General features: G+C 42.4%; 5 protein-coding genes across 11 annotated transcripts; 2 read left to right on the top strand and 3 right to left on the bottom strand.

Annotated features, from left to right (window-relative positions):
- Positions 1–2: 2 nt before the first annotated feature.
- On the bottom strand, positions 3–10,754 carry grhpra (glyoxylate reductase/hydroxypyruvate reductase a). Of its 2 annotated transcripts, XM_077608678.1 has the most exons (14): positions 10,620–10,754; positions 10,271–10,292; positions 8,527–9,907; positions 5,066–5,103; positions 3,612–3,681; positions 2,126–2,212; positions 1,789–1,913; positions 1,625–1,697; positions 1,429–1,545; positions 996–1,084; positions 779–880; positions 563–698; positions 241–371; positions 3–159 (listed from the first exon to the last, which is right to left on the bottom strand). In XM_077608678.1, the coding sequence occupies exons 5-14, from the start codon at positions 3,659–3,661 to the stop codon at positions 38–40; spliced, it is 1,032 nt and encodes a 343-aa protein (XP_077464804.1). In that variant the 5' UTR covers positions 3,662–3,681; positions 5,066–5,103; positions 8,527–9,907; positions 10,271–10,292; positions 10,620–10,754; the 3' UTR covers positions 3–37. The 2 variants fall into 2 exon arrangements, with proteins under 2 accessions (XP_077464804.1, XP_077464805.1); XM_077608679.1 differs by lacking the exons at positions 3,612–3,681; positions 5,066–5,103; positions 8,527–9,907; positions 10,271–10,292; positions 10,620–10,754 and adding an exon at positions 2,303–2,944.
- On the top strand, positions 2,549–9,866 carry LOC144081995 (protein phosphatase Slingshot homolog 3). 5 transcript variants are annotated; one of them, XM_077608672.1, is made up of 17 exons: positions 2,549–2,705; positions 3,514–3,665; positions 5,548–5,585; positions 5,657–5,828; positions 6,028–6,143; positions 6,278–6,346; positions 6,669–6,734; positions 6,809–6,991; positions 7,074–7,167; positions 7,234–7,362; positions 7,422–7,468; positions 7,537–7,683; positions 7,777–7,977; positions 8,283–8,505; positions 8,689–8,769; positions 8,857–8,943; positions 9,090–9,866. In XM_077608672.1, exons 2-17 carry the CDS (start codon positions 3,621–3,623, stop codon positions 9,231–9,233), a joined length of 1,842 nt encoding a protein of 613 aa, XP_077464798.1. In that variant the 5' UTR covers positions 2,549–2,705; positions 3,514–3,620; the 3' UTR covers positions 9,234–9,866. The 5 variants fall into 5 exon arrangements, with proteins under 5 accessions (XP_077464798.1, XP_077464801.1, XP_077464799.1 ...); XM_077608675.1 differs by having other exon boundaries at positions 2,560–2,705; positions 8,707–8,769; XM_077608673.1 differs by having other exon boundaries at positions 2,566–2,705; positions 3,519–3,665.
- On the bottom strand, positions 10,674–11,998 carry mrpl18 (mitochondrial ribosomal protein L18). Of its 2 annotated transcripts, none has more exons than XM_077608681.1 (4): positions 11,711–11,998; positions 11,227–11,395; positions 10,917–11,154; positions 10,674–10,838 (listed from the first exon to the last, which is right to left on the bottom strand). In XM_077608681.1, the coding sequence occupies exons 1-4, from the start codon at positions 11,790–11,792 to the stop codon at positions 10,758–10,760; spliced, it is 570 nt and encodes a 189-aa protein (XP_077464807.1). In that variant the 5' UTR covers positions 11,793–11,998; the 3' UTR covers positions 10,674–10,757. The 2 variants fall into 2 exon arrangements, with proteins under 2 accessions (XP_077464807.1, XP_077464806.1); XM_077608680.1 differs by having other exon boundaries at positions 11,227–11,398.
- Positions 11,999–12,466: 468 nt separating this feature from the next.
- LOC144081994 (V-type proton ATPase 116 kDa subunit a 3-like) lies at positions 12,467–20,188 on the bottom strand. The gene is made up of 21 exons (XM_077608671.1): positions 20,010–20,188; positions 18,809–18,931; positions 18,474–18,552; positions 18,133–18,281; positions 17,977–18,072; positions 17,840–17,901; positions 17,403–17,529; positions 17,253–17,335; positions 17,085–17,178; positions 16,745–16,957; positions 16,518–16,668; positions 16,304–16,443; positions 15,618–15,775; positions 15,451–15,541; positions 15,260–15,378; positions 14,968–15,181; positions 14,681–14,791; positions 14,517–14,603; positions 13,510–13,630; positions 13,246–13,417; positions 12,467–13,176 (listed from the first exon to the last, which is right to left on the bottom strand). Exons 2-21 carry the CDS (start codon positions 18,923–18,925, stop codon positions 13,083–13,085), a joined length of 2,478 nt encoding a protein of 825 aa, XP_077464797.1. The 5' UTR covers positions 18,926–18,931; positions 20,010–20,188; the 3' UTR covers positions 12,467–13,082.
- Positions 20,189–20,674: 486 nt separating this feature from the next.
- On the top strand, positions 20,675–25,037 carry abhd18 (abhydrolase domain containing 18). Its single transcript, XM_077609474.1, has 14 exons — positions 20,675–20,842; positions 21,539–21,647; positions 21,765–21,849; positions 21,970–22,070; positions 22,174–22,249; positions 22,332–22,416; positions 22,578–22,605; positions 22,814–22,952; positions 23,039–23,128; positions 23,217–23,318; positions 23,405–23,625; positions 23,694–23,830; positions 23,912–24,074; positions 24,179–25,037. The coding sequence occupies exons 2-14, from the start codon at positions 21,556–21,558 to the stop codon at positions 24,234–24,236; spliced, it is 1,377 nt and encodes a 458-aa protein (XP_077465600.1). The 5' UTR covers positions 20,675–20,842; positions 21,539–21,555; the 3' UTR covers positions 24,237–25,037.
- Position 25,038: the final 1 nt, after the last annotated feature.

A 25,038-nucleotide genomic window follows, 5' to 3' on the forward strand; every position in this document is an offset into this window, starting at 1 on the left:
AATATTTTTTTAATGCGCCGGTCACCAAGGAAGAATTTCATAAAGTTAGTTCTTTGGGCATCGGCATGCCCTCTAACCCGGCTAGTAGGTTTCGGGCTGCCAAGGAAGCCATGACGCCTCTTGTGGAGTAGGTGGCGCTGCCGAGGTGCGGCAAAACCACTGCGGGAAAAAGCCGGCGGGACCATAAGAAGAATTGATCCAAAAAGGAAGCACGTCTCTAAGTCCTATTTTAACACTCACCACAGTTTTTGAGGGTCAGGAGCGGGTGGTCTGTCGGAAGAGGCTCAGGTGTTGTTACATCCAGGCCAGCTGCGGCAATTTGTCCGCTGCTCAAAGCCTCGTACAAATCCTCCTGGTTCACTACGGCGCCCCTTAAGAGACAAATGGCAAACGTCTATAAAACATGATGGACAAGCTTTAATAATGACCACAAATCTCTTAAAGTCTACTTAAGGCATTCAACTATATATTTATTTATATATATATATATATATATATATATATATATAGACAGGTGTCAAACATAAGGCCCGTGGGCCATAAGTGGTCTTAAAAGATCTACCTGCTTGAGTTGATGAAGATAGCAGTGTTCTTCATCTTGCTGAAAAAGCTCTTATTACAAAGGCCTTGGGTCTCTGGGGTGAGAGCGCAGGACACTACAACAAAGTCACTCTCCGTCGCTAGAGTGTCCAGAGGAACTGTCGACGAACAAAACGCAAATAAGCGTCTTTATTATCCACCCGCTATCGCCTTTTCAGCTTGAGCCTTGTTTCCTTACCCAGCTCTCCATTGAACTCCTTAGCGTCAGCTTTGACGTTTCTCCCAGAGTAGAGCACCCGCTCGACTCCAAACGGCATAAGGCGGCGAGCGATGGCCGTCCCTGAACGTAAACGATGGTGTGGTTAACCGTCTAAGCATCTCTCCCGATCAAAACATGGATGGCTTCCCATCCTGCAATTCAGAAGATAAGCCAAGGAAGGAAAACGAGGCTTTACCGATGCGTCCCAGTCCGATGACTCCCACCGTGCTTCCCGAAAGACCATATCCACACATCCAGAGTGGTCTCCAAGATTTCCAGCCCCCGCTGAGACAAAGATTTGAGATTGACATTCACATCACAAGACAAAGGACTTGGACTAAAACTCCCGTGAGCCTTTTTTGGGATTTATCTCAAACGGAGAGGAACTACTTTCATATTTAATTTTTCATATAGATACATTATTTTGAAATATTTGATATTTAATAAGTATACACGTTTTGGTAATTGGATTTGTGAACTTGTATTTCTTTATAGGCGTGAAAACAAGTGTATTGTGGTAGTAATAATGGGGGTGATCCTACTTTGCGTTTTTTTGTTTATCGCGGCCATGTCTGGTCTACATTAACCGCAATATTCGAGGGATTATTGTATGACTTTTTAAGACGTACTTTTTGACTTCGTCCACCGCCTCGGGGAGTCGGCGGGCGGTAGCCAGGAGAAGAGCAACGGTCAGTTCAGCCGTGGCGTCGGTTAAAACATCAGGAGTGTAGCCCACGCGTATGCCGCTGTTGAAAATGAACGTAATAGAAGATTAGTATTCCGCCAGAAAGCGGACAGGCAACACTTTTCGACTTTGTTTCTGACCGTTTCTTGATTTCATCAATAGCCAAGTGGTCGTATCCCACGGAAAAGGTGCTGATCACTTTCAGGTTGGGGCCTGTGATCAGAAACATGTTGTTTGGGATCAATTTTAATATATATTTTCAAATAGGATTTATTGCAAGTTTTATCTAAATACAAAGTAGTACCTGCAGCATCAAGAACCTCAGCATCGATTTTTTCTGACAGCAGACACAGGAGACCGTGGGCCCCCTGGAGACCCTTCAGAAACTCCGACCGAGGTCCCTCAGTGTCCCACAGACAAACTTCGCACCTTTGAATAAAAAAAAACAATACAATAATGGTGCTTCCATCCATTTCTGAAGTTAAGGGAGTCTAGTGGACTGTTTGGGGCACGTGACCAGAAAGGTCTTTTTTTCTAAAATTCAGTGATCCGCTATTGGGTACATACCCTGCACAAAGTAGCTCTGAAATATGGTATATAATATGTTTATGCATTAAAAAGTGGTTAAAAAGCATGCATACACTTCAGAAGCAGTGAGAATCTTCATCCCCTCGGGTGGGAGTTGTTTCGTCACCAAAACCTTCATAAGTGTCTTAACTGCTTTCATCCTACACAAAGAAAATTAAATTAAATCTTTTTCAGGACAAAGATGCTACGAGTTCTGTATTTAGTGCTAATTTGGCTAGTTAATGACTAACCTTCCACTACAACGCCTCCCAGACAGGCAAGTGTGCGAACTGCTACCCGGAAGTAAACATCACGTACGTAAAATATTAAAAGTCATTAATTTAAAGACGTTAAAGTTACTTGAAGCACTCGCATAGCGGGGACTATGTTTAAAAATAAATTTATTCAATATTTATAAAACTGGCCGTCATTAAATTGCATAAAATTATGTCCGTATTTTTACTGCAGCGTCGATTTCTACGTAAATTATGGGGATTCTCTATTGTAGTTTAGGTGGGTGATTTTACGCAAAACTCCACCGCTGGCGTAGCGAGAGCGAATACTGACAGCGTTCGAGTCCGTCCACTCTTTGAGGCTGTCACTTTTTCGACTACACGCTGACGGAATAAGGTGCCCGGATCTATTCTCGTAAATGTAAGATATGTGTATTTTTCATGATGCTTTCTGATTCCCTTTTCTTCTTCGATTGACAAAGCTGCACATTTGAACTGGGAGTTAGCTGCAACAGGCTAACATAAGCAAGGATTGCACTGTTTGGAACCAGTAAATCGGGGAAAAAACAAATAAATGTTGCTTCTCATTCTTTTAAAATATGCATATTATATAGTTTTAAACATGAAAAACAATTATTGGTGATGACTTTGAGAGGACATGTTTCAAAAATGTAGAAAAAGATGTTAAGTGCATTATTTACTATTAAAATATATATTAATAAGAATCAGAAATTTTGATGGGATGATAGTAATGACGAAGGTATAAACTATTTCTAGGACAGCTATTTTATTATTTTCAAATTAAATTTTGGTTTTATTCATGAATTTTATTATGCTTTGAAATGTATATATTTTTATGACTTATGGCTTTTTAAAAAAGTTGCATTAGTTTAAAAAATATTTTTCGTTCATGACTATTTACACGATTTTTCCTAAAATTGTATTCATTCTTTTTATTTAAAATGATATCTATATAGATATTTAATTATTCATTTTTTTCCACCAAATGTGGGCCGTACTTTAATTTGTACTACAATTAGGGGTCATAAAATAATGTGCCGTGGGCCCTAATTGGGCCCTGCGCCGCAAGTTTGAGACCACTGTCCTTGATGGACAGGGGAAATAAAAAATTACTATGACTTATACTCAGGTGCGGTTTCTAGTGCAACAATACGCTATTCATTCAAGTTTTATTGAAAGGATACATGGCTATCTGTATCTTTCCATAGAAAAGATTGTTCCGGTGGCCGAGGAACCTGCAGAACTTGTCTGAACTTGCCAGCCAGCCGCGGCATTTCCACGGGAAATCGAGTGTGGAGATACTTGCAGCGTGCAAATGGCCCTGTTGACTCTCCACAGGATCCCCTCCATTAGCATCACAGTGAGTCCCCGCCAGTCTGCAAACAATGCAATAATCATACTTTATTCTCATAGCATTGAATAGGTTTAAAATATTCCACTAGTATTTTGCGAAATCCCGAGTTATTCCAGAATTGGAGGACATTTGATGTCGCACCGTTCCAATTTGATGTAAATATCCTGAGATGAAAACAATATTTGTCTTCGAATGAGGAAATCTCATATAAAACCGTTTTAATGAGATTTTAATTTTTTTTGTAATATATTTTTCATGTTTTCTATAACTGCGGGAACATTTGTTTTAATAAACCAAATTTCAAATGAATTTTCAACCTCACATTATGAAATGTCTTTTTTTTTTTTCCATATTTTTATGAAATGTATATATATGCATAATTTTTATTTTATTTTTTATTTGCAACCCCGTTACTGCGATTAAGCCAAGTATTGTAAATCTTCAATCAATCCTTTGCTAGTTTATTCCATTTAAAATCCGATAAGCAAAGTCTTATTGTTCAAGAGTAAAATTAGAGCCAAAATGTCCTCCCGGTCCGGAATGCGCCTCATCGCCAGCTTATCATATTCACGACTGCAGGAATGGTGCAATAGTGTCACTTCCTGTCTGTCTAAATTTCTCACCGCGCCATCAGCTTTCGTTTGAGACGAGCTTATCCATTGACTTCCATTCTTTGTGAAACGATCTGCAAATGTGTGACTACATATTTCATCAACAATGCTTATCATGCTGCTATTTTAACTTGTGTTCTCTTCTCTTTCTTTTTCCTTCTCCAAGCATTCATCATTGTAGTTCAATGTTTTTTTTCTTTTCTTCTCCTTGATTCTGTCTGGACTTGTCAGTTGTGTAACAGGTAATGTGGCAGTGCCACGTCGTCTTTTACCAAAGCCCCTTTCAATAGGTTTAGTTTGACATTCCTCTCGTTTTTTAGTTTTTTTTTTGCAGTTATGCTAAACTTTTGATCCATCCTTCGCTTCTTGGACGCTATCTCAGTCTGTCTCCTCATTTCAAGCTCTCGTCAGCACAGTTATCAGTCTTGCGCCACATTTTGCTCCAAAAATAAAAAGATAGGACACTGTTTTTCCTAGATATTCATAACACAGTCTATAAAAATGGTCTTTTCATATCACTTGCATTTAAAGCACTAGTTTACATTATATGTTTTTTTTTTCTCATAGTTTGGAGCAGAAATTATAGTTTATCTTGGGGAAAAAAATGATATATTAGAAATTGAATGATCGTGGAAAAAACTGCTGGTGATTATTGAGTGTTTGCGATATAATGTGATTAATGTTGCGATATTAAAAAATTGAAGTTTTTGGGGGAGTAATATGACATTGAATTCATATTAGGTGAAATTGTAAAGATAAGATCTTAATGGCATTATTTGCTTATTTTTATGTTACCTGGATTAGATGTTGGAGGTCCGTGGAATTCAACTTCTCTGGGGAGAAATAGAAAAATGTTTAAACATTTATTTAATACCTGTAAAAAAAACTAGAATGATTTCATATTTCTAACACAAACTTTCACATTTTTAAGTTAGATAGTTTAAAATCAGAACATGGGTTTAAACCCTACGTTAGCACTCTAAATCTAGGTTGATTATATGCATTAACGCTGAAAGTGTCCAAGATCAATGTATCACTTTTCGAGCAACTGTCACCGCTCCGGGCAGCCTAAGAAAGTTGTTGTTGCTGAGAGAGATTAAAAAGATACATATGGCGAACAATGAACTCTACAAATAAAACGTGTTGCACGGGGGGGTCTCTTATGACGATATCGCGGTTTAAGCAGGACTTTGTTCAGGGATATTAAATATGACAAAATAGACACAGTTGTGTACTAGCTTTAACACATTTTCATGTGATTTATTTGATGTGTTAAGGATGAGACAACCCAAAGAAGAGGGAGATTTCAGAAAAGGTATCTTGAAATCATGTCATTGTCACAACTTGAACTTGTGTCACGTTCTGAACAATCTTGGTGGTCCTCAGGGAGAGCTTTGCCCTGGTGAAGGGGGCGGTGCTCCTTCTGGAAGAGGCCCAAAAAGAGGAGCAGGATGAGGAAACGTCTCCTCCGAAAGTGGAAGACGGCGCCCAGGACAAGCGCCACAAACACATTCACGCCATGGTTGAGCTACTTCGACCAGAAGATAGCATCAAGTTGGTGAGGGCTCCCGTTCAAACCCGGATTATTGAAGATTCCTTAGAAATGTTGCTTTTGGCAACAAAGCCGCCTTCACAATAGAACGATTGTCCCGTCGAGGGCGACGCTGAAGTCACTCCAACACGTGCTCACATTCGAAACGTCATGTAATTTGGTCACAAGGTTTGTTGAGATAACTCTTCGTCCTCTTTCCACGCAGGCAGTGCAGTTGGAGTCGGTCAGCACGGTCCGAGTCCGCTACCTCATCGTGGTCTCCACCCTGGCTAACAAAGATGAGACCATCCTGCTCGGCATGGATTTCCCCCAACAGGACAGGTGTGCGTACTCCACAATCACCAAACATGCGGCTCCTAGGTGCCAAACCCGAGGGCCAGACCTGGCCCGTCGGGTGGATGGTCGTGGCCGACGAAAGCAAAGCCTTAAACTTTGACAACCCTGCTTGTTTCCAGTGATGAGTGCACCATTGGCCTGGTTCTGCCCGTTTGGAGCGACACACAAGTTTACCTGGATGGAGATGGGTAAGAACCCATGTTTTGCTATCTTTATAGGGGCCGACATTTTCAAATGGGTAAATCTCAAAAACAAAAACGAACGTATTCATCTACACTGTATTTTGGGTACTATTCAATTCACTTTGGAACGTAGTTTCATTGTTTCAACCCACTCGGTTTCCCGTTTGTCACGTAAACAACAGCAAAACTGCTAGCTGACGTTGATTCGGGCGGCTCTTCTTGCCTGTATTTTTCACCCTTGCAATGTACCTAGGGCGAGTTGTTAAAACTAGAAAGATGAATCCCACGTTTGTTTCGTTCTCACGGTTTAAAAATGTGTCTTTCTCAGCGGATTCAGCGTCACGTCGGCAGAGGAAACTAGAATTTTCAAGCCGGTTTCCATGCAGACCATGTGGTGAGTTCTCGGGCGCAAAAATTCCAGTTCTAGACCAGATTGGATGTGCATCCTTCAACTTTGTTGTTCCAAAGGTCCGTACTTCAGTCCTTGCACGGCTGCTGCGAACGGGCCGTCAGAGGCGCCATCATACCCGGCTGCGGACTGGACTGGGCCCAGCACTACCTTCACTACATCCAGTCTGACCGCTTCTGCCTCAACGAGTGGGAGGCCATGGACGACTTGGAGTCGGTCAGGAAGGACAGCGACAGTCAAAAGTACCTGTCCGTCCGTTGTCTGTTTTTTTTCCCCTTCTTTTTCTCGTCATGTCTTCAAACGCTTCCGTGTTTTTTTTGGCAGCACGGCAGAAAGAATCTCCCGAGAGAGGCTGATCAAGGAGCACCTGAGGGATATCATGAGGACCGAAGACCTGGATAACCTGACATCCAAGATGGTGGGATGGAACAAAGAGAGAGCGATCCGAACAATGGCGAGGTGTTACCATAAACCCTTGTGCTAGGTCCACGTGGCCCTGAAGAGCCGAATCGGCTTCGACGCGAGACCCTACAAGGAGTACGTGGATAACGAGATCCTGGTCACCATGGCTCAGATGGATAAACCCTCCAAGATTTTTGACTATCTTTACTTGGTGAGAATGCCGTCGCTTTTGAAAGGCGTCGGGTTCGAAACTGGGGGGTCTGCTTTCAGGGATCCGAGTGGAACGCGGCCAACTTGGAGGAGCTGCAGAAGAACAAGTCAGTTCAAGCGCCGCCGTCCGCCATTTGGCCTCATTACCGAGGGGAGGGGTTTGTCTTCTTTTTAGCGTGGGCTACATCCTCAACGTGACCAGGGAGATCGACAACTTCTTCCCGGAATCCTTCACCTACATGAACATTCGGGTGTACGACGTGGATTCCACTGACCTGCTCCCCCACTGGACCGACACGTACAAGTTCATCAACGCCGCCAGGTCTGCGCCGGGCCGGGCCGGGCCACACCACGCCGCCAATGCGTTGGCTTCCCGTCCAAGAGCTTGGCCTGTGTGTCTTCCCGAAACTAATAGGAAGAGCGGGCAAGCGGTCTTGGTGCACTGTAAGATGGGCGTGTCCCGCTCCTCCTCCACCGTGATCGCCTACGCCATGAAGCAGCAGCGCTGGCCGCTGGAGGTGGCGTGGTCGTACGTGCGGGATCGGCGCGCCGTGGTCAAACCCAATGACAGCTTCGCGAGGCAGCTGCAGACCTACGACGGAATTCTCAACGCCAGGTTGGTCTTGTTTCAAAACGGGCTTGCGCTTTTTAATTGGTCGGGATTTCAATCTGCTTTTTTTTTTGCATTTTGAATATCTATTTCACTCTATTTTTGATTATTTCCTATTTTGATCATTGGCTGCCATGGAGGATCATAAACATTCATTTCAAATGGGAAAGCCGGCACGAGTGAGCGAGGCGATGAATTTTTTTTTTTTTAAACTTGTGACCGTTTGAAATTGAAATATGGAAATAATAATTGAAAAATTGTCTTTTAAATTGCCAAACCAAAAAAGTATTTCTTTTTTTTTATCTTACTAGCCGGCAACGTCACAGTTTACTCTGGAGACGAAAGTCCAAAGACCAAAGGCAGAAATCTGAGTGCAAAGGTGACGGAGACAGGGCAGGTGGAGAGGATGAGGAGGAGGAAGATGAAGAGGAAGAAGAGGAAGAGGAGGACGAAGGCCTCGACGAGGAAGACTGCAGCGTAGAGAGCGACGACGATGAAGACGATGAAGAAGAAGAAGAAGAGTTTCTGGGAGAGGTAAAATTAATTTTGAACTACCTTGACTCAATGGTGCTGGCGTGAATGACTTCTCGGTCCAAAGTGCCATTTCGCTCCGTCGTCGCTCTGAGTTGCAAGCGTCAAACCCATGTTCGAGAATTCAAAAGTCAAGTCAACTTTGTGCCGTGATTTCCAAGTCCTCCTTTTTGTTTCCGTGCAAAGGATCCCGTCTCTCCTCAGGTGTTTTCACCGGCCAATCCCGAGCAGCGAACCGAGGATGACGCACCACCCGTCCTCATCTCTGTAAACCGAAAACACACACACTCAAAATTGTATCCTCAAACTCATAATTTGATGTGATGCATTTTTTTTTCCAATTTTCATCAAAAGCCGCCAAGTGTCTGTCGCAGTGGACGGATGAACCTGTTTTCCCTCATGCAGTCCATTAGTGAACTAGATGATGTGGACAAAGGTCAGGTAGGTCATATAAGTGGATTCATCCACCTGATTGGTGTAGAACTCTTCATTTTGTTCAAATTGGACTTAAGTTAAAATTTCCGGACCTCTGGACACCTGCAATATAATTCCTGTTGGTAAAGAGGAATTTTCCATCATTTTCGCAGATTCCCGGCAGTCCACGGCGATCGCCGCGACAACGGAGGCGGAGCCATGGCCGGAAAGGTTTGACTCATCAGAGCGCTTGTGTGGACGTGTCCCCCGAACCGCGGAGTCTGCAAGACGCCGTGGGCCGCCTTGAAGACAAATGAGCTTCTTTTTGGGGGAAAAACAACAACCTGAAAGAACGAGACTTCAAGGATGAGTTAATTTCTTTCAATATTTGCATCCTCATCTTGTGCCATTTGAATTGATGAGTCTCTTATTGTGAAAACGTCACATTTCAACACTCCACCGTGTCAACTATGCAATTTTTGCCAATTTGACGGCAATTTCACATGATAAATTTCCACTTTTTAACTTGTACTTTCCAAAGTCGGGACATTTTATGGCGCAAAGTCTGTATTCCAATGTGCCAATGCATAGAAATGATTGAAAATCAACTTGGTTTCGTATATTTTACGGTAATACAGCTGTGCCTTCTTAGCAGAGAATATTGTCCTGAAAAACGGTTTAAACGTGCTCGGACTGTTGTGGCGTGGATCGATAACTGCTGTAAGAAATCGTCAATCAGGTATCCGCGCATTTATTTCTTGACTTTATTATTCCAGATGTCTTCGTGTGGATGGAGCTTTGTTTTTAAACCCAAATGCACCTTATTTATCAAGCGCAGCACGAGCCAACGTTACGCTGTATTACGATCAATATTGTTGTAAACACTGTTCGCTTCTGCTGTTTTTACTCCTATGTGTGACTCACTTGAAAATAAATGAAGAAACGAACAATCGGCTTGGAGTCTTCCGTCCCCATTGACGGTGATGGACGCCTGAAATGGGTTTGTCTCGAGTCAGATTTTGCTACCCGTCAAAAATCCCTCCCTTGGATCCGCTTAGTTTATAATGTAGGAACAAAAATACAATTGGGGAGTATTTCATTGGCAACTACAGGGCAGTGTATAACTTTTGGGAGTTAAAAAAATAGTACAAGTGGGGCTTTAAAAGTCCAAATACAATAATCCCTCGACTATCGTGGATAATGTAGACCAGACATGGCCACGATAATCGAAAAATTGCCAAGTAGTGTCACCCCTATAAAAAAGTAATAGTAATTAATCGCAAAGTAGTAAAGTCGTGATAATCGAGGGATTACTGTAATATTAAATAGACGCAATAAAAAAAACTATCCCTACCTTTGGCAGCAGTTCTTGGAACCTATGAACCGCAATAAACGAGATATTACCATATTAATTTAGTAATAGTTTATTCACACATTTCATTGGCCACTGGAGGGCAGTGTATAACTTTTGGGAGTTAAAAAATAGTACACATGGGTTTTAAAAATCCAAATACAATAATCCCTTGAATATCGCGGATAATGTAGACCAGACAGGGCCACGATAATCGAAAAATTGCCAAGTAGTGTCACCCCTATAAAAAATAATAATTAATAGCAGGAAAAAAAATCGCAAAGTAGTGAAGTCGTGATAATCGAGGGATTACTGTAATATTAATTAGACACCATAAAAAAACTATCCCTACCTTTGGCAGCAGTTCTTGGAACCTATGAACCGCAATAAAAGAGATATTACCATATTAATTTAGTAATAGTTTATTCGCACAGTCTGTTTTGAGAATGCGATTTTTTTCAACAGGACAAAGGAGGACTGAGGCAGAATATCAAGGTCTATCAATGTATTTCCTTCTGGGTTCACTGAGGATGATTCCGCCATCTTTCATCGCCGTTCGGAACGACTGAACCTGAACAATACAAACGTTGCCATACGTGAAAAGCTTGCATGTGGAAATTTGGGCCGGCCGGAGCCTCGCCGCACTTACGCCGTCCGAGCGAAAGGTCCAGGGAATCTCCCTGTAAACCATCCTGGTGATGCCGGCCCGCTTGCATCGCTCCGCCAAGACGGCGCCGACGGCCTGGCACGCCGCCACGCAGTTGGTGGAGGGCAGCTCTTTCTTTAGCGCCCACTCTTTGGTGGAGCAAGAGAGAACCGGGTCGACTGAGGAAGAGCATGAGAACACCTCGGCCGTCACGTGTTGTTGGCTGCGGGAAAACATCAACCTGGACGCCGGCAAACAAAAAACTGTTTATTTGGCCCAACCTTGGGGGGGGTTGGGGATTTCCACAACAAACCTGTGGTAGAACTGGCGGTGTGGCCACGTCGTCTTCCAGCCGCGGTCCTTTATAGCCAGGGCCATCCGTTCCAGATTCCGTGGGTTTCGGTTCTTAAAGGTCGGGTTGACAGACTCATTTTCGACCGTCTGGGGTTCCGTTGCGGGAGACGACTGAGTCGCATGACGAGCTGCTCCCCCCCCCCAAAAGGAACTAAGTGGAATCACTATTGCATGCTAATAATATCAGTCAATATAAGGTAATAGTCAAATTAAAATGAACTCTGGTTATAGGCTACAAAAAAGTTTCAACTCACTGACAACCATAGACGTCAAATTAATATTAAGTGGGTATACTGGCTGGAAAAGTTCAGGGTCACTGACAGCGCTAGACGTCCAACTCATTTTAACTGGGAGTTAGCGGCGACAAACGTCCAGCGCCGTCAGTGGCAGCCAAACTTGACTCGTTTTATATTCGACGTTTAAACTAGAAAAATAGTGTTTACCTGGTTGGTTGGTGGCCACAACACGTGGCCTAATTTGAGCGAAAAGCAGACGAACGCCGCCTCTTATGTGCTTCAACGCCATTTGCCCCGGAAATTCACTTAAAACAACTACGGCTTACCATCAATCAAATAATATACAATTCACAAAGACTATACAAAAAAAAACATTACATGACAAAACATTATTTTCTACTGAAAACACTCAACGCAGTATATGTTTGTTGCCCCTACGACGCCATCTTTGACATTCAGCCAACAGACGCTATTTTGTGAACGTCACTTTAAAACGGACCGGAAAGAAACAAATGAGGCATACAAAAGTTCCGCTTTAAATTCATAACATTTTTTCGACTCGGTGTACTTATATTTCTTTCTAACCTTATTCTAATTCTTTAAAAAAATGTATATCCTAATGTAAATTTTCTAAGGTGAAACCTGTCTTTTGTTATGGAACTATATTTCTTGTCAATACAGTGCCGATCCAAAGCCACTTTGATGGGTTCAATGTTATTGATTTTTTACTTGAGATATTTTAATTTTCTTTTTTTGGTTTTGCATATCGTTAGTATTTTATTTATTGTCAAATGTTATTTCCAGTGTTAAATGCAGAATTTGAAATATAGTACATATAACATGTACATACTAGTATCCAATGAGTGCCTTTTATTTTTAAGACATAACTGCACTTTTAGTTTTAAGGTACAGCTGCTTTTTTTTTACTTTTATGAAGGAGTACTCAAGTGAAACAAACAAGAACACAAGAAAACTATATTTAATTTCAGTCAAAATATGATCACTCTTACAGTGCAAAAAAAGGAATCAAAACAATTCCAAAAGTGGTTCACAATACTGTATCAACATGGTAATGTGGTCCCAAAAACTTAATACTTGACATTATGTTAAGGCACTAGGCAGAACGGTTGCTAACATTTTTAATGTTTCAAATTGTTTAAACACGCCGGTGTCTTAGCCATGAAGAATTAGAAGGAAAAAAATCATTGTGGGCAATATTTAGTCAATTTAACCCACCAGTCTGAATACCGTTCAATATAGTACACCCTTGCTAAATAACCCTTTTAAATGTTAAGATCTTAAATGCCACAGTGAAAATGATACATATTTACGCTTTAACAATAAGTTTTAGAATTAATTCATATGACACTATGAATAAAAGGAAGTACGTAGCATTTTTTTTATAGAACGCACCTGTTTTTTGGCTATCATCCTAAGGGTGCCATAACAGTCATGTTCATTGTGCAATTAAACCATTACATAGGCCGGCTCCCCGGAGAACAGCGTGTTATTTTACTGCAGTGCAAGAACTCATTTAAAGATTTAGCAATTTCAGTCAATTATTAGCCCTGTTTGATGATCATATGGCTGTCGATGCATTAATGAGAGATGTGAAAGAGAAAGGGTGCAGCTTGTAGCCTGAACCACTGTAGAACTTGTTCTGGAACTCCACCCTAGACGGAAAAAAAATAAATAATTGTAAATATGAAATCTTTTTCTTACTCCTTGAGAAAACGATTTACCAGTGTAGACGGAGTGCGTGCAAGAAAGCTGAGAGTCCCTCCATAACCAGCAGGATGGAGACGGTCAACCCGGCGAAGAAGGCGAAGACGGCAAAGAGAACGGCGGAGCCCACGTAGCCTTGCCAACGCAGGGCCACGCGAATCACCATGACCCACAGCACCTCCGACAGCTCTGTGGAAAAAACAGCCTCAGTCGTCTCCAGACAAAAGGCACGATAGAACGGAAGGAAAACGTTTTTCAGAGGGAGTCGGCGCGCTACTAACGTGCGTGCGCCAGACTGAGAGCCCAAAGTCGGAGGTAGGAGGCGGTGTTGGAGATGCAGCCCAGGCAGTACTCAATGGTGTGGATGGCCTGATGCATGAAGACGTCAGCGGCGTCAAACTCCTACATGTGCGACGACAAAGAATGTTTTGCTAGCGGTTGACAATGTCTCAAAAAGGGTGAAAATAACGGAGAGAATCGCTCCTTCCGTCCAAACGCATTGTCCGTCAATAACCGAAAAGAGCGGCTCCAAAACAAATAAATAAAAGTTCCATTCCACGTGCAGTGGTACCTCGACCTACGATCAGCTCTACCTATGACATGCTCGAGGTACGATGAAATTTTTGATCGAATAATTCGCCCGAGATACGATCAAAATTTCGAGATGCGAGAAAGCCAGGTGGCCATGACATGAGAGGCTGTTCATCATTGTAGCGCACCCTATCTCAGAATAAAACTTCATTACCCACAATCAATACGTGGGTAGGCTGTTATTCCTTCCTTAGCCTGTTAGCTCCCGCGATCGCTCATTCAAGATTACTTCTCGTTGGCAAGTGGTCGTGGGTTATCCTATTGTGAGGACATTTGTGTGCATCATTTTCGGAATATTTTGAAGGGAATACAACAGCAAACAGCCCATGAACGCGAGGGTGGAGGCGTGGCAAACAGCTAACCCGCCCAGAACGAAGGTAAAAAAAAAAATAATAATAATTAGAATTCAGTTTTGTGTAAAGTTACATGAAACGTATGTTTGAGTGTGTCTGTATATATTAATCCAAGTTCATATAAATTAGTTTGTCCCGTTACGAAAGTCCGCTCAAATTTTTTCCAATCCAATATCCTGTTTTTGGTGTTTTTTTCAGAGGGTTGGAACGAATTAATTTGTTTTTAATTCATTTCATTGGGAAACGTTCGCTCGAGTTACGAAAAGCTCGACATACGATCTCAGTCCCGGAACGGATTAAGATCGTATGTCGAGGTACCACTGTATTTGGAACATTGGACTCACCTCCGGCTCAGCTGAGTCTCGGTCCAACTCCCGGGTGTTGATGGAGCCTTCGTCGGCTACCAGCGGTCGTCTGTCTTCTTGGAGATGCTGCGGCAAAATGGCAAATCTCTCGCTAAAATGGACCAGGCTAGAAACGTCGGAGGTGTCCAAGCGGACGTGCTCACCAGCTGCCGCCTTCTCCCCTTGTGTGTGACGTATTCAAAGGTCGGTTTTCCGAGCAGGAGGACGGGAACGGAGCATAGTGCCAGCACCACCAGTACTTTCTGTACAATACCCTGCACAAATCAGCAAGGATATCTTCAAGGACGAGTACCTTGCAGCATGCCAACATTTGAGGATGCTAGATGCCATTTTAGACCGCAAACACTTTCTTTTTTCATACACGACATGACGACAAGCGGTACAATTTTAGAAATATTTGTATAATTTAGTAGAAATCAAGCCCACACACCTGTCCCGTATAGAGAGGTGGGTTGTCGGGATTTTCTGTGAAGAGGAACATGTCGATAAAATGGATGAGTATACTGGGAGCCATTTGGGACTGGGCGGGAGTGTAGGCGATCCACTTGAAGACCACCATAAACACCAGGTATCCGAACAGGCCCAACATGAAGAAGAGCTCCGGGATCAGCACGAGGAACACGCTGCTCAACTTGCCCAAGTGCCTAGGGGGAGGAGCCAATCCGTGACATGATACAAATTCAGGCCAAAACTTCCTGGACGCAAACATGACGATGACTTACACGTAGTTGAAGAATGACAAACACACTCCGAAAGTCATGTGGATGACGCCGATGATAACGGACATCTTCATCTTGTATGAATTGAGGAAGGTCAGCTTGTTATTGGACAAGCCCCAAATCTGAGCGGGACACAATGGAAAATGACCATCCAGCGCCTGAGGAAAAAACAGCCTGGAGTCAAGACAAATTACCGGGTCGATGCCAAACGGGTAAGGAGTGGTGAAGACGCCGGGCACGACCGGATCCAAAGACAAAAACTTGTTCCCCGCCAGGACCGACGAGCTGCGGAATAATGTGTCAGATGTTAACAACGCCAAGACAAAAAAAAACTTCCAAGCCCGAATGAATAGGGCCTCACTTCCAAATGTTTTTTTCAAACATTGGGCCGACGCGCCACCCTGAGTTGAACGTGTTGAGTCCCCGGCTGAAGCACTCGTTGTAGATGGCTCCCGTGTAGATGGAGAAGAGCCCCATCAACAGGATCAGATAGCGACCGCCAAACATCATCTTCCAGATCTGAAACAGAAAAGACGTAGGGCCGGTTTTTGCGGTGGGCAATGTGGGCGCCACCCAGGGCGCAATCCATTTGGGGGCGTTATTTGACCAGTACACTGTGATCCCTCATTTTCACGTCAAGTTATTGGATAACTTTATAACTTTATTCATCCCGTATTCGTGAAATTTTGTTGTCACAGTAGCAAGAGGGTGAGGATGCAGAAATAGGAAAGGGATTTTAGACATAAATAGATAGGTAATAAGTTAATAAATACATGAATAAATAAGCGTGTTGCTGAAATATATATATATACATATACACATACGTGTACATACACATACATATATATATAAGCACATATAAATACATACACTAAGATGTACATGCATGCATACGGTAGGTCTTAACACTCAGCCATTTGTTTTGTTAAAGAGCCTGACAGCTTAGTTAGTTAGTTAGTGTTGATCTGTGGCGTAGTTGGAAGTTTTTTCATTTCTTTCATTTAGGTTCACAGCATAAAAATATCAAGCCAATCTTAAAAGCTCTACCTCATTGTTGTTGCTTCTCAGTTTGGGGTCCTTTTCCTCGAGAACCATCCAGAGGCCGGCCAGGGCCATCAAGATACCATGACCCACGTCCCCAAACATGACCGCAAACAGGAAGGGGAATGTAATGATGGTGTACAAGGCTGCGGCGACATGAGAAAGATGAAATACGAGAGCGTGATTGGGCAACTTTTGAAATTGACTCGTGGCCACTTACCCGGATTGACCTCCCGGTAACTGGCCACCCCGTAGGCGTCTACGATGTTCTGGAAACCGGCGGTGAAAGAGTTGAGCGGGAACAGGGTAGGCGGCGTAGTCGATGACGGCAAGCGGTTGTAGAAGGAGTCCACGCCGCTGCCACTTTTTCTCTGAGGACCAAAGCGAGCGACGTCGTTGAGCTCGGACGGGGGGCCGAGGACTCGGCGGTTTGGGCAGGCGTCTCACCCCTCCTTCTCTCAGGGCGCTCTGCAGCTCGGGTAGCTTGGCGACGGGACACCACGCTTCGGCAATCAGGCACTTGTCCGTGACGGAGGGGCTGCAGAGGTTCAAGACCATTTGGACCGCCTTGCATTTCTGGACGCGGACTTTCCATTGGGGCAGCACGGCCACCGCCCGCATGAGCAGCTGCTGCAAGAAGGCCTCAGTCTGAGACAAAACCTTCAAAAAAGAGAGACAGTTTATTTGACAAAGAACAAGACTACAGGTGGTGGGTCAATAAAGTCCAATCAATCGCGTTCAGGAAAGTACTGGACTTTGAGATGGATTGAAAAGTCCTGACACGTACTGATTTGATGTCTTCAATTCTGCCTTGAAGTCCCTGAAGAATCTCCTCTCTTTCGGCCGTGTTTTCAGGATACACAAACGTCTGTGTTCGAAAACTGCCGCATGGAGAAACTTAAAAGTTAGCAACAAGCCACGCGCAAAATCCACATAGCGATCAAAGCATACCCACCAGTCACAAATCTTCTTGACTTTCTGTCCTATCTGATCGCCCCAGTACGAAATAAGGAAAACCGTCCACTGAACCATTTCTCCCTGCAGATAAAAGCGATTGACTCAATGAGTTCCGCATGACTCCATTTCCTTTGATGGCAGTTCCTACCGTGTCCGGGTGCTCCAAACGATCCTCCATTTCTCTAAAATCCACAATAATGTAACCACGGCATGCTCGCCAAAGCAGCCGCTCGAATGAGGGAGCCTTCCAAGGGTGGACCACTCCTGCCACAAAACTGAAGGCAAAAAACCTTAAGTTTATTTTCTATCATCAATATTTTTATTTATTTATGTTTGAATACACATATATGCTTCTTGTAATGAGCGCTTCAAGCTTTCTGACAACAACAACAACTTCTTTTGTGTAGACCACAGTCTTACCTAACCCAAACTAGCTCTAAAAGCTGCTCATTAAGTGACACATTGATCTTGGACACATCAAACATGTGCCACAATTATACGCATCTTTGGTAGAGATGGGACAGGAACTGTCTCAGCTCCTCCCCATTTAGGAATGCCTGCTTTGCAAAATTAAGATAAGCTTACCTTAGATGGACATCACGGTGGTTGTCAAACAGACCTTGGCTTTCCAGGATCGGCGGTGGCGCCTAGTAGGAATCCGAAAAGAAATGACAATTACTTAGCAACACCTGAAATTTGTTAAAAGGTGAAATTTTCCTCACCGGCGAGGCCGTCAGAGAGTGCGTTCTGGTCAGAACCCCCCTGTACTGGCACAGCTGGGTCAGCTGAGCACGAAGACTGTCTCTGTTCCTGGACACCTGGTCAGAAACACGATTTTTTTGTCCCGTTGGCGTCAAGGGAAAAAGTTTAGCACGCACCTCTCGGAGCTCGCTGGCCAGCCTCTCGCTCTCCTCCTCAATGGAGAGGAGCTCGCGTGGCTGAGGGGCCGAAGGTGTTGGGCATGGAGGGGGAAGAGGGCCATTCAAAGGAGGGGACATGGAGCGATTGATCTCCTGCTCGAGGAATGCTAGATGGCAAAATTTACAGGTACGTTAGCTGAACTGGAAACATTTTAAGGAACAAATAACAAATGACCTTCATGATGGTCCAAGATGGTCCCTCAAATGATTTAAGTATGCAAATTGCTCATTTCACAGACCACTGATGTTCTAGTATTCAATACTTGTCATAGGAGAGGCCTGAATCAGGAACTACTTACAAAAGGTCTTCTCAAGTTCCTCACATCGTCTCACCTCCCCAACAAATTTCCTCTGGAAGGCGTTCACATTTGGATTTAGCTAAAAGGGAATAAGAAGAAGTTACTCATTTGATCAGAAGGGAAGAAGAAAATAATGCCCATGACTAAAAGACACAGTAGACTGTATAGCAAAGACAGACATGGAAACAGCTTGCATAGTTTTAGACTGAAATTAACCGAGAGATCTGTGACTGGTGGAAGGAAAATTGAATAAAATCATTACAGTGCGCGAGAGTTCACGAGGCTAGCTGCAAGACTTTTGGTGTCTTTCCAGTGTAGTATTTAGTTTTACTCACATCTCTGAACTCCACCAGGCCGAGCTCCCCCAATTCGCTGACGCAGTTGTACGCCGACCCGGACTGCAGGAAGAGCTGAACCAGACAAACCTCCTCGCTGCGGAACATGGCACCCATGGCTGCCTGCGTCACACCAAAAAAATACAGTCACGTATTCCGTTTGCGTCCAAAAAAGTGAGGGTACAGGAAAGTTTTGAGGTACACATTGATTGCTATGTTATTTGAGCAGTATCACCAAGTACAAATACTTTGTTATTGTACAAAGTCTTTGGTGGCTATTGCCATTTTTTTAACAACCTACCACAACACACACCCTGTTAATACTGTATATGGGCTAGCATTACCGAAAAAGTAAAAAGTACTAGTAGTCTGTTTAAATAAGTCTTTTCGAGTACAATGTGGAAGTAGTCTTCTGACATGTTTTTTTAAATATCATTTGCAAATGAAAAGCAGCTCAGGGGAAACTAGGATAATTAATGGGGAAGTATGCACTTCCTCTTAGTGTAATGATGAAAAGATTCCATTCATGCAACAAGTCTAAAATATTACTGACCTAAATTTGATTTTGTGCATCTAAATTATTACATGGAAATTCAAGCAAGATGATCTTTTAGGTTGTTTTATAACAATTGTTACATTGAAGATTCTCCTTGATAACTAGTTGCTTTTACGGATCAGAAATTTCAATTAACCTTATTACCGATTTTGTGGTAGTTTTAGCTCTCGGATGGATTTCAGTCAATATTAGTAGTCAATATTGTTGAGAACAAAGTTCAAAAATCACAGGAAAGTTGAAGTTGTGGCAATGGTGGATCACTGCTTTATTCGTGTGCAGTGATTTTCTGATTTTTGTTCTCCAGCGTTCAAAATATGTGTAAAATAACTTTAAACAGAAACTATGAAGAAAATAAATTTGTATTATGAACAGAAATAAATCTGGAGTCCCCCGACATGACTCATAACGCAACTGAGTCCATTTTTGTTCTGTCACGCTGTACCAATTAAAAGTAGAATGTTACTTTATAAAACAATCTTAATAAACAGAACATTCACGCATGATTTGAATGAAATATTTCTATTTTATCAGTGTTTACGTGAATGATGTTGACGTTCTTTGCCACATGTATTCATAGACGAAGCAGAGTACTTCCTGTTTCCTCTTCATAAAATAATAATATACATAAAATAAAAAACAGCTCACCGGTTTCTTCTCTCTCAATTGCGAATCACTTTTGTCATAAATGTCGGCGTCCCCACCGGCAAACGCGGACCGGGTCGAAGTAGACGTCGTACCGGATTTGAACTTGGGTGATTTTGACTCCCACTTCCCGTTTGGAAAAGTCACGTTACTGCGGTCTCACGTGACGCCGAGCGAGCCGCCACGACACGCCGTGAGCAATACGATGTAAGACCGGTGGCCAAAAATGGTACTGCAACAGCAGACAAAAACTGCGCTGCGTTCATGTAATGCTTTAAATTTCGGACACATCAATAATGGTCAACCATTTGACTTATTTTTCAACATGGATTCACCAAAAACTGACCAAAATGTTTAAAATTATTTGTAAACCATTTTCAAGTACCAAGTAAATAAAGTGGAGATAATTTTGAGTCCTAATAAATAAAGCACCCATGTTTCCTGAAAGCAACATCATTTTTGGATGCTTTGCTCGGCTGTCATTCACAGACACGCCTCTCTGCCGAGACCACGCCCTCATGCTATGGTTCGAATGCGAAAAAAAGTTATTTGATGTTTTTTAAAATAATCAAGAACAAACCTTAACGCCGTGGTAAAGTTCTTTTGACGATTTTCTTTCAAATGCGTGAAAATAAGTACTAAAAACATAAGCAGATTCGTCTTTCCACATCCAACATGGCGAAGATTGACGCACGGATCAGCCCCTAGAATTCAGCCTCTACGTGTGCATCACACGAGAATGACATCCTATCCGGAGGGTACAATACTGTTTATCTATCTACCAATAAATTAACAGAAAAGACAGCGACGTCTGTGAACTTTATGCACAAACTGAGGTAATTTCCGATATCAGTGAAATTTCTGTATGTTTGTGCAACACTTTCATCATAGAATGAATGAGAATGCTAGGCTAGTGATCGCTACAGATTAAACTTCAGAAAATCAATGTTTTGACTCCACCTGACGGTATTATGAACGTTCATTTTTTTCAAACCATGATACGGCGACCAGTCACTGAATGGTGAACGATTTCCCTGCAAACAGAGCAAGAATGTGTTTGGTATTGTCAGTAGTACATGCGCACTCTTAACACCTTTCCTGACATTGTTCTGCAATAATTTCCATACATGTTAAACATTTCCACACAACGTTTTAGCAGGTTACAATTCGCTTTTCAAAAGCTGCGACTTTTTTTGTGTAGCTCTAACCAGATAGGCAGTGCAGATTGTTCTTGCGCGTCTGTTTGCTTAGTTACGGTAGGTGCATTCAATTCAATGCAGAACAAAGGTCACCACACACAGAAGGCAGTACATAGTAATTCGCATGACCTTTTGTGTCTGGTGAGGTGAAAAGTATACGATCATATGCTCGCTATCTATTTCGAATGATCTGATCACACTTCCCGACCTTCTTTTAAACTTGGGCTATACAAATATTCATTTTGAAGCGACAATTGAACACACAATTGAAACACGTATTTCAACAAGAATGGTGATCCATGTATATTTAAAAGTATTTTTCTTCTCTATCAGATGCCTGATGCTGGCCCATGGGTGTGAGTCGACTGGATGTATTTTACAGAAGGCTCCTCCTCAGCAAACTCTTCATTGGGGGTTGGGGAAAGCCTGAAGATCTCAAGAGGTAATGAAGGCAATGGTTGTTGTTGGTCACTATTGATTTTTACGATCACAACTGATCTTTAAAATGTGGCAAAAAATGGACCCAATGACGTTCAACTTTTGGGTTTGTCCTTTGCAGAATCTTTGAGTTCCGTAAGATTATTGCAGACCGGGAGAAGTGCAGGTCTCTGGTGCCCAAGGACTATCCAGTGTATATAAACAAGGTACGCCAGTATGTAGTCACGTTTTTAGCTGATATCGATCCTCTGAAAATGACCTGATTGGGCCCCATTTCCCATGGTTGTTTTTATTGTATTTATGTATTTTTCTGCATTTGCACACAGACAGAGACTCACGCCGATTGTTACATCCATGATGGGGTCTTCATTTCCCCTCTGGAGCACTTTGTTCCCGGAATTCTGCCAACTGAGTCTGTGAAAGCAAGGTATAACTAAACCTGATTCCTATTTATTGATCTTCCTTATACGGCTCACTTTGAATACAAACAGCAATGTTGACGTTCACTCTTCCTTGCGTTTGACACTCAGGTTTCAGTTTATAGTTCCTAAAAGGTGGCAAGGCAACAGACCAGTATGTATCCACTTGGCCGGGACCGGAGACCATGTAAGTGTGTTTATACTTCAAACTACCTCGTGTAAATGCGCCAACACTAGATTTGATTTTAATCTGGATTTGCCTATTGTAGTTTTTCTGGCGGCGAAGAACCCTGATGGCCAGGCCAATGGTCAAAGAAGCAGGAATGGCTTCGCTACTTTTGGAAAACCCCTATTATATCCTTCCATTGTTCTTGCGTACTGGGTGTATTTTCTTTTATGTTTACGTAGTGTTTCTTGAAATTTTCTTTTCGCCATATTGGTTGGGAAGCCCTCCATCCGAATGGTTTTGGCACCTCCAAAAATGTATTTCCTTGACTTTGCTTTTTCTTTTTTACATGGCTATCGTAAACCCAAGGACCAGTTGTAAGTAGAAACTTTTAATCACTGAAACTAGCCCACACATTTTAAACCTAACAACCATTTAGTGTTCCACGGGAAGGTTGCCAGATCCAATTGCTGACAATCAGTGGGGCTTTTCTCATTCCCTTTAAATGTGGCAATCACACAATTTACAAACATGGGGAAAATATTCAATCCTAATGGTACCCACATAATCTGTTTTTCTTTTTAGGAGGTCCTGTCTCAAAAATGTTTCAGACCTGTTTGTGATGGGTGGAGCTCTGATCTTGGAGTCCTCGGTGCTTCTCCATTGGCTGGAGAGCGAGGGCTACTCACCCGTTGGAATGACTGGGATCTCCATGGGAGGATATGTAAGCAATAGTGTTATTCCACATACTTTCACTGCCCTACCGAATTGTATTAATTGTATTTTTTTTTTCAATCGTTTGTTTTTAAGATGTCATCCTTAGCCGTGACTAATTGGCCGAAGCCCATCCCCCTGATTCCTTGCCTGTCTTGGTCCACTGCCTCCAGTGTCTTCACCACGGTAATCTTCAACCTCAAGTGAAGATTTTGATTCCTTTGTTTGGCATCTATGTTGTTAATGGTTTTATTGCAATTGAAAAAAATGATAGGGCGTCCTAAGTAAAGCAGTGAATTGGTCGGAGCTGGAGAAGCAATATGCCATCAACTCAGTGTACGAAGAAGAGATCATTGAGCTGTTGGAGTATTGTGGGGTTTGTTTTCCACCAGATCATCCACTCATTTTTGAAGGATCAATATTTTGATCGGTCAACTAATCCAGTGTGTCTCCATTTGTTAGACGGACTCCTTCAAGATGGCTCAAGAGATTGTAAAGCACTCATCGGGTGGACTGAATTCTTTGGAGCATCTGCTTGACCAGCCTAGAGAAGTGTCGGTGGGGTGCTATACCAGGAAAGCAGAAAATAGGCCCCCCCTGTGGATTGGAGAAGATGTGGCTGGATCCCAAATGAACAAAATATTAGAAGTTGACAGCACCAAGACTTTTGAGCCAGTACCAAGGTTGGGATTGGCATTCTAGCAAAAGCACAGTGATGATACGTATGCTGAATTGTATTCATTTTTTCCAGGGGCTTCCAAGCAAAGAAGTCAGTGATTGGGAAGAAGGCAGATCCGGACAAAATGGGTCGGCCAACATTACACAGCGAGTCCATAAGCTTCATGAAGGGAGTTATGGACGAGTGTACACACATGGCCAACTTTTCTGGTGCGTGTCAAAGTCCTTATGGAATGAAAATGTGAATTCCGCTGTGGTAACTGGAAGCATTTGTATTTTTGTTCCTCCCAGTTCCCGTTGATACCAGTCTTATCATCGTGGTGCAGGCCAAAGAGGACGCCTACGTTCCTCGTACGGGGGTTCTTAGTCTGCAGGAGATCTGGCCAGGATGTGAAGTTCGCTATTTGAAAGGAGGACACATCAGTGCTTATCTTTTTAAACAGAACGTCTTCAGGTATGACCTTTTCGTAATTTTCAATGCCATATTTGGTGTATGTAATAGTTACTAGTTGCTTATGGGGGTGTTTGTATTTTAATGGATTTTGTGTTTTTTTCTAGGCAGGCTATCTATGACGCATTCGACAGATTTTCCCTGAAGTATCCCCATCTTCTGTAGCTCTGATGTGTGTGTCTGTGTTTTTTTTTTTTAGACTAAAGTACAATTCGTCCACTTGCAATTTATCCGTCAGCCTTTCCAGGCAAATGTCAAAGTGCAGCTTTTAGGTTTTTTTTCCTATTTGTTTCGTGATTACTGATGTGACGTCCCTAAAACACACACTTGCCACCAATTTGCCTGCATTGCTGTTTTAAACATTTTATTGCAAATACATTATATAAAATCAAAGGTTTGTTGTTTCCAGGTACCAAGTGCATCAAGTTTTCAACGAGCCTCCCATGCATTATGCATATAGATCTACATATATTTCTATATCTATCTTCAGTGCCTTTTGTGTGGCAATGGACTTTACAATAAATAAAAAATAACTCCCTTTTATTTAGCTATATTAAAAACGAATGATAAGAAAGGTGATTTGATTTGTCTAATTTCCACTCTGTTAATGGTGGGATGAGTAGTAACCCACCTGATGATAAATCATTTGAATTAAATTGGCTAATTTTGTGGACAGTGTGTTTTCAAAATGGCATTTTTAAACCTGATTACCTTATAATTGATGAATATTTTTTCAAGAGTTGCTTCGGTACTTGGAAAGAGAAAATAGAGATTTGTTTTGCACTTTTATCTCCACATTTTCACTTCCCAAAACAGTTTACAGACTGAGAAACTGTTTTGATTGTTGTTGTAATAAATATTAAAGACACGCATATCTTGTCAACTCAGTATATGTACAACATAAGATGGACTCATTGTTATCTTTTTCACTGGAAGCTCTAAGAAAATAAAGTTTCTCAAATAAAAT

Source organism: Stigmatopora argus, chromosome 9 (assembly GCF_051989625.1).
Source record: "Stigmatopora argus isolate UIUO_Sarg chromosome 9, RoL_Sarg_1.0, whole genome shotgun sequence".
Lineage (NCBI taxonomy): Eukaryota > Metazoa > Chordata > Actinopteri > Syngnathiformes > Syngnathidae > Stigmatopora > Stigmatopora argus.